The sequence below is a fragment of the Lepeophtheirus salmonis genome, chromosome 1 (genome assembly GCF_016086655.4).
Source record: "Lepeophtheirus salmonis chromosome 1, UVic_Lsal_1.4, whole genome shotgun sequence".
NCBI classification, from domain to species: Eukaryota; Metazoa; Arthropoda; class Copepoda; order Siphonostomatoida; family Caligidae; genus Lepeophtheirus; species Lepeophtheirus salmonis.
In genome coordinates this window covers 31,948,571-31,957,488 of record NC_052131.2, presented here as the reverse complement: position 1 = coordinate 31,957,488, position 8,918 = coordinate 31,948,571, and the positions used below count along the sequence as shown (strand labels likewise).

Here is an 8,918-nt window from a genome sequence, read left to right as displayed (position 1 = left end):
ACATTAGAATACCCATAAACGAAGGCATTACCTTCAAAGTTCATTATTTCTGTTTCAGTGACCGTACCTTCCTCTGCAGTCCATATTCCAAAACACTCTAAAAAAAAATTTACATTTTTTTTTGGGAAAATTATTTTCATACTAAAAACTAATTATATGGAAATTTTGGTGTATAATAAATGTCCATTAATTGCAAAATTAACAATTTTAGATCAAGTTGAAATTTACTCGAAATTTTCACTTCAAGAGATGAAATCAAATTAATTTCTGCAAGATTTTTGAAGAAAAATTATCCGTTTGAAATTATATATTTAAGTTGTTACATGTCATAACAATAAAGTCACAAAGATTAAAACTTTGAACAAAATAAACCACATTTTTCAACGATTTTGTAATTATCTTTCTTGGAGATGTAGTAGCTAAGTGCTTTGTATCTGGAACGTCAATAATTTTTAATATACGGCAAAATGGTATCAAGCATACATCATCACGTTGGGTCCAATGAAAAAAATTTGATGGACCTTTAGAGTGTAAGAACTCAACTTGAATGTCCATATCATTGTTGTTTTTCTTCCAAATCAAGCAGAGCCACAGGAACCAGTCGTTCATAACTGCAGCATACGAGACAAAAGAGATCTTGTCTAATTTAAATTTCATCATAATCATGAGTGTATAAAATCAATTTAGAAATTTGTCATTTGTAATATCCATTATTTTTAACAAATTTTTATTTCCATTAATGTTTATCTAAAAGTTAATCAAAACAGTCCTTATATGATAGTCGGAGTGGACGATTTCCATTATTTCACCCACATTTTTGACAATTGGCCTTCCAGAGCGTGGCACATCTTTGAGATAAAAGTTACTGGAATAGAATCGAAGAAACTAAAATGGAGCATGATTAGCTAGTACAATATCAAGACTTAAAGCACTGTAACAAATTTCAACTGCCTGGCTTGCATTTTACTCTTTATCGAAGAAAAACTGTAAAATATGGACTGCTCAAACAATACTTGAGTAAAACAATCACAACAAATCTGTCAAAAAGTTTTTTAAATTCGAAATCTTATCTTTCTTACACTTTCTAGCGTATACCGATTGCACTTATACAACTTGAGATACACATTACCAAAGCCATCCATTGGAAAAATAATTTCCTCTTAACATCTATTGTTACATTTTATGGCTACATCTGGAAAACTTTTGAGTGTCATTATTAACAGTTTAGTTCAACAACTTCAAAAAATATCACTTCAAAAAATGACGTAAGGAAATTTTTTATCAAGCATAAAAAATTAAACGTTTCTGTACATGGGTTAATTACCCAATGTACCATGGCTTAGTAATAGAAAATAGGAGCATCTTAAAAAAAGTAGTTTGTCTAAAAATAAATACAATGCATTATTAGGAGTCCATCCTTCATACTGGAACATGGTAATTTAAAATGAAAAATATAGTTAGTGTAAAGGCTCTACTCTTCACAGGATTTTTTCTATCAATAATTTTGGTACAAGGTAAATAATAATTGTTAATTAATTAACTATTTCAACAATTTTTCCCCTTGGATTGGGATTGTGTCTTTTTTTATTGTTTTACCTGGAGACGCATGAATATGACATTTAATATCCAAAATATTTTGTGGCCTACTGAAGGGCAATACGAGTATTGAATACACTTCTCATTAAACCTTGATATTTTAAAAGATATACACAAATATTTTTTCAAACAACAAATCTTATATAACTTATAATATCTTATATTAATTTTTTGAAGTTGTTTCATTAAAGTTGTGAAGCCATAGTATTACTTGCCAACAAACTATGACTTTATTTTACATCATAATGCTAAAAGAATTTATTAGTTTTTAAACAAAGGTCTCATTTTTTCGTCATTTTTTGTAGTTCAAGAAAAGATTCAGAAATGATGGAAATATTTTTTAAAACTTAAAACATGTGTTTGCCATCAATATTTAATGATTTTTTCAATATATATCAACTAATCATTTTTTTTTAAATATTTTTTTTGTGCCACATAAGTTATTTTTTTTTTGTTCTAAAGGCCATATACACATTTGTCTAGATAAAATCAATCTGGACAGATCATTTCAATCCAAGGGTAAATAAATTTGACATTTTGTTGAATTGTGTAGTAATAGGTTGGGGAATAAGTAACTTCGTATTTTTGGCTTTATTTCAATGCTTAATAAGAAGTGTTCAATCATCCGATTTAACCCAAATATGCCCTGTTTTGTTCGATATCTAGTTGTCAATGAGAATTCGACTTCATGATGCCCTTTTCGTAGAAATCCTTGTCCCTATTGGCCTCGGACAACCGATTTTGGCAGGCCTTTATTTTGTACCCCCAATCGGATTGACTACTACCTGTTCCGGTAGTAGTCACTTGTTGCCAGTTCCAGAGTATAGGGCAAATACATAAGAGCTTCCCGTCCGAGCTCATGGAGCTCATCAAACATGTGTGTGGCTTTGCAATGTCTTGTTGTCTCCTATTCACCAATGCTGGCCGCTTCTATTCGATCACCGGCTTCAAACACTGAATTTTTTCACAGTAGGAGACAAATTTGAGCGTAGGGAAATCGATTAAATCACAGTAGGGTATCTGAGTTTTGGCCCTGCATGCATTGCCAATTTTCTTGGTCGCTTTGGAAGCGTTTTCCCCTTCAGTTAGTAAAAATGTAAAATATGTATGGCGAATTTCTTGCTATGAGACCTCCCTACTCGATAATTCACAATTGAACCGGCTTAGCGCAAAACTGTCTTAAAATCGTTTGTATTATACGCTTACATATTTACAATGCGTTATCGTATGATCCAAAATGAACAAGATATAATTAGTTAAAAAAAGGGGCGGGAAATATAAAATTACTTTTTGCCGAACTTAATATATTGATAAAATTTATATCTATCTTTTAGAAGGACATGGCGTGGGATACTTTCCTTTACTATGGGGTAATCTCCCAGCATTCAGTGAACGTAAGTTATTGATATAATAATATAATGAAGTGTGGTCACGATAACAATATTTTCGTACCGGCTCTGGTACCAAAATAGATATCGGTATTTCGGTACAAATATATTCGTTTCTAAATAAAGCAACAAAGAGTGTTGCTACAAAGTAATACAACTCCCTGAATGGAAATATTATTTAATATAAAATATAGCACGCTCACTCAGACAGAGGGCGCTGTGAATTTTTATTTATTTTCTTTTTCTTTTTTTTAAAGATAATTTGTTGTGCTAAATTCTAGCGTTTATGTCATCCGCAGGCCAATTTCTTTTTTTTTAGAAAATACGTATTTTTGAATAACTTTTTTTAAAAAGAGATATAACAACAATTTTTCCCACTAACATACTAATAATATTTTTATCAGCTCAAATATGATTTTTTTTTTTAATAACGACACTTCCATTTTTTCTCTGTCATTACTTAAATTATCAAACTGACAACCCATTAATTCGGACTCAAAGTTGGCCTTAATCGATTTTTATACCCATTTAGTTAAGTTCCATTTTAAATGAGTCTGTAAAAAGCCGGGTTTAACGTGAGCAAAGCCTAATGGAAAGATAAAGATGAAATAATCTTATTTTAATTTTTTTTTCTTAGAAAAAATTTAGAATCTTTTTAATAACAAAAATTCTTTTTTTTTTTTTTTCAAAAGATAGTTTTTTTAATCCACTATAGTACCGTTATACCAAAGAACACGAATATACTGAATATTAAAGTAAAATAAGGTATTTTATTATATTTCATTTTTTTGTTTATGAACAGATGATTGCACCTACCTATTTATTTCCTGCATGGCCCATGATACATATGGAAATTATTACGTGAACAGAGAACTATGTCAAACGCATTACCATGACTGTCTTCACTCTCTAGAATTGAACACCGTTACAAACAAATATGGTTCTATAACTGTGATTACACCCAAAGAACCCATTAGTCATATATCATATGACAAATACAACAAGTACTATTATGTCACTCATGATAGACGACATTTATCCACTTACACGATCAAAGATGTTGCTTGCTCAAGTCCACCACAGGATTTGAATTTATCTTGTAAAAATAATGGAAGGATTATTATAAAGAGGACCTTTTATGGGAGAAGAGATTCTTCTACATGTCCTCTTCAAAACGCAGGAGAATTTGGACAATGTTCGGTTACTAAACCCATAAAGCCCATATTGGAAAAGTATGTATATTCAAGCAAGGAATACTCTTTTTAAAAGTTCTTTAGGCTATTTTAAAAGTGTAGATTTTAAGCACTTTGAGTATGTAAAAAAATCCCAAATTGACATTGTAACCTTACTATTTGAAAAATATTTTAAAGAAGAGCAACTTATCTGTCGTTACTTTATACTTAAATGTTCGCCTCTCAAGAATTAAAGAATATTGATAACAGCCTTGGAAAATAAAAAATACTGCTCAGATTCCCAAGAACAACAAAATATATCAGGCTAGAAAATCCTTAGAATTTACAACTCTAGGAATAGTTTTGGGATTTAAATACTTTTTTATGGATCTATAAATTTTATTTTATCAGGACAATAATTTAAAAAAAGTTCTTTTAATTTCTTAAAACAATAATCACGCATCAGAAGTGGAGAAAGTACAGGCAATGGCAACCTCCCCCCTTGCAAATATAATTTAGATGTAGCTGGGGACAGGGGTAACATATGCGTTTATATAATACCACAGATGACCTTGCCCCCCCATGGACATATGCAATTTTTCCTTCTCTTTGAAGAATCAAGCTTTTTAATTCAATTAAAAGGGTGACACGTCGTTAGAATATTAGTTAACAATATTATAATACAGTACCATATTGAAATACTATGTAGATTTTAATATTACGAAAAATACATATAATTCATTTTAAAAATGGTTAAGTAGTAATATGAGGGTAATAGTCTGGGAGTACTTGAGAGATAATTAGCAGGGGGTGTGATTGACTTATTTGGCTTACTACCACATGATTTCTGGCCTTTTTTCTGTTTTTGTTTTTGGATGAAAGGTTGAGTGATACAATAAAAAGAACGACGTGGTGAGTTCATGGAGTTTGCGTAGAGTAATATTCAAGTATATTCAACACCTCTAGCAAACTAGAAGTTGTTGTGGATTAATCACGTTGTGTTCGTTTCGCTACTTCGTTTATACATTGCTTTGCCCCCCATATATTTATGAGCTTCTGAAGCCCCTGATAAATAATATATTCGTCTAATTATATTGCTATTTGTTTGATTATATATGATCTAGGTGTCGAAATGCTGTGGAATGTTTAATTAAAATTTCGGAGTTGCAAGAATTTGGACAAGTATGCAAGAATGTTGTTCCATATGTAGAAACCATTTATACTTGCACTAATACACGTAAGTCATAGTATTTTCCATATGTTCAATTACTTGTTTTTGTATTGTTTCCTATTTTTAAGTCAACCCCAAGGTTTTTCCATACAAGCCCTACAACTACACTATGCAAGCAGAACATATTATAGACAACAATCTTAGCACTGTTTATGTGACAGCCTTCTCAACTGCTCCATATATAATCTTTCAACATGAAAAAAGACTAAACTTTACGGGAGTCAAAATCTACGCCATGGAAATGGAAAAATCTGTTAAATTTACAGACATTTTTTTTGTACTCACCAATAATCCATTTACTTTCTTCGATGGAAAGGATTTTGTCAGCTGTACTCGTCTCAATCCAAAAGAGTTGAGATTCAATTGTCCTAGTGACACAGCATATGAGTATAACTTCATCTTTGGAGCATCGCGAGGGTATTTAGCTATTATGGATATAACTTTTCAAATTGTATCATTTTGATGCTTGTTTCATTTACTTATTTTAATTTATTAATTATTTATGAGGGGAAAAAATTTATCAGATTATAAATAACCTATTGTATATGCGAAATAGTTATACTTTTGCTTCAATGCTGTTACCTTTATAATTTAATAATATACCTATTTTGATATTAATATAGTCTTTTCATAACTTTTTTTTATTGACTTATTTTAATTACCATTTGTCACAGAGCAATTATTATATTGAATCTACGAGTCAGTAATTTAAGTATTAATCTAAGAGTTTTTATTCTAGGCATTATCAAGGACTCCTGTAAGAAGGACGGGACACTGCACTCACGCGTTTCCAATATGGGTCTTTGTGTATTCTATATGAAATGTCTTTCTTAAAGTGTTTTGCTACAAAATAAAGAGTATATTACTAGGGAAAATCATCAAAATAATAAAAATGAGGCTATTTATATCTAATAGAAGTGGTATTTTATAAGTACTTTAATCAAAATAAACATTGAAAACATATAAAAAAGAAAAGCACTATTAAATTTTTACCCATCATATGAAAAAAAGCGAATAACATTCTTTGAAGAAAAGCTGACCAGGAGTGTCCTTCCTCGCACTTTACTCCCACAACGGCGATAATGTCAGAGTTTAAACTTTCCTGCATCCTGTCAATGAAAGTGGTACCAAATGAAGCTCTAGGATTTGGGTGCCTAATAAACTGTATTTCTCTTCAGCAGTAGCTGTGATGTAAGAGAACATGGAGTGAGCATAAAGACAGGAGGGGTAGAGAAGGTCGGACGGAGTCGACAACCCCCTCTGCTCATTATGTTGATGAATTCTTACGGGTCTACATACTGATTGGTTGGGTTATCGAAGGTTATTGAGTCCGGAGGTGTGTCTCTGATGACTCAACACTGACTGGAGCAGCAACTCTTTTCATGTGTCTTGGGGTTGGCAGGGTCACCAAATTATATGAGCAGATAAAGTACTGAGTTCACATTCTCCCACATGAGACAAAGTTAATATTTTCTAGCAGTTGATTTGGTGGAGAGGAGAACCATTTGCTCACGAATGAGAGATACCTTAGAAGCTTGAGTAGGTTCAATCTCTGAAGAGTTGAGAAACTTCACTAACTTGTTGAGAATATCTTCCCAGGTCTCTATTTGATTCAATTCTTCTTTCGTTCCCAGAAAAGAAGCCAAATTGATGGCTTGAATCACAATGTTAACCTTGCCTTCTGAGGTAATATGTCTCAATCAACACAAAAGAGTGGTACATTTTGAATGACATATCTGTCTCAAGCTGGATGCTGGCTACTACTTGGGGGCCCAATTCCTCATCATGGGATAACTAACTTCAAAAGAGCAACACTTGGTTTTGTGATGAGGATGAAGTCTGATGGGAGTGTCTCCTTGGCCAGTTTGTCACCAAGTTCTTCCACAGAAAGGAATAACTCTTCAATCAAGAGTTTACATTCCAGATGATGTTGTAGGTCATTGAACTGTTGAGCCCTATCTGACGTGGTCGCAGCTTGAGTTGGGATTGATGACACTTTAAGAGTTGAGAGGTAGTTGGGGCAGTTTGGCAATAGTACTACATCTGATTTGAGGTACCTGTAAAAGAAGGACAGTTATTAGCATACTCATTAAAAGTGAGCAGCTGTCTTACCTCTTCTTTAGAGCCTTGCCAAGGATCTGACTTCTTTTAGAACCACAGATGAAATCAGAGTCGTTAAAATGAAGGGAACACTGCTTTGTACTTTTGGATGTTGCCTAATCTGTCTTCTTCAGCTGTTTCTCTTGGAATTGGCCTCAGCCGGGCGGTATGACGTCCGGGGTTTCTCTTTGTTTGGCCGCAGATGGATCGCAACACCAGACTGTTGTAGGTTGTTGTCATACATCCTGGATCACAACACTTAGTGGGCATGATTGGAATTAGAAAACACAATAAATATGGCGTCCACAAAGTAACTAATAGTTACTAGTAATTAATAACTTATTACTTATTAACTTACCAAACACATTACATTATTTGTTGTTTTTTTTCAATAGACCCATATTGCATGCGTATTTGAATTCATGTTTGCGCGTGCCTGGTCCTGCTTACAAGAGTCCTTGGCATTATGAAGGTATGGTGATGAAAATTGTGTGTAGTTATTAGCTCGCCCGTTATTTTGAGAGTTGTAATACTGAAGACAGAATTTTGCTTTCCTAATACTTTGTCATTATTATTTAACGAGTGCACTTCATTTTCAACTGCATTCAATTATTTTAGGTTGTTGAAAAAGTAATTTCGTATTTTTCAATTTATTTTAATACTTGATAAGAAATGTTACAATCATCCGATTTAAACTAAGTATGCCCTGTTCTGTTCAATAACTTCTTACCAACGAGAATCCAACTTCATAATGCCCTTCTCGTAGAAACTCTTGTCCCTATTGGTAAAAAAAAACTCGGTCGGCCAATTTTCAAAGGCCTTCATTTTTTACCCCCAATCGGATTGGCTATAGACAGAACAGGTAGTAGTCAGTTGGTGCCAGGTCCAAACTGTAGGGTGGATGCATTAGAACTTCCCATCCGAGCTTTTGGTGCGTCATCAAAGATGTGTATGGCCTGGTGATGTCTTGATAAAATACGACTCCTCTCCTATTCGAGTTTCTTTTTGCATCCATACTTCTGCAATTGGTTCAAAACAGTTTTATCATCAATGTTCAGCTCCTAAGTGAAACTACCACTACTGACATAATGGTCTATCTCGATATTTTCCATGATTTTATCGATATTTTCAAGAACAGACATGCCAGTGCGTCCTCCATAACGAAATCGATCAAACCATTACTTTGCAACACGAAACAAAAAAGAATCGGCCCTGTAACCTCGTAAATTTTGTTGCCCGCTTTCGACATATTTTTCCCTTTCAGGTAGTAAAAATGTAAAATATGGCGAATTTCTTCCTTTGAGACCACCATACTCGACGCATAATAATTCACAACTGAACTGGCCAAGCGCAATACTATCCGAAAAGTTTTTGTAGTCCACACTCACACCTTTAAAGAATCTTAGCGTATGATTGGATTGGATGTGGCGA

General features: G+C 33.1%; 1 protein-coding gene across 1 annotated transcript; it reads left to right on the top strand.

Annotated features, from left to right (window-relative positions):
• The first annotated feature begins 1,396 nt into the window (after nt 1–1,396).
• On the top strand, nt 1,397–6,025 carry LOC121127284 (uncharacterized). Its single transcript, XM_040722611.2, has 5 exons — nt 1,397–1,514; nt 2,931–2,990; nt 3,787–4,216; nt 5,281–5,393; nt 5,456–6,025. The coding sequence occupies exons 1-5, from the start codon at nt 1,445–1,447 to the stop codon at nt 5,848–5,850; spliced, it is 1,068 nt and encodes a 355-aa protein (XP_040578545.1). The 5' UTR covers nt 1,397–1,444; the 3' UTR covers nt 5,851–6,025.
• The last annotated feature ends 2,893 nt before the right edge of the window (nt 6,026–8,918 follow it).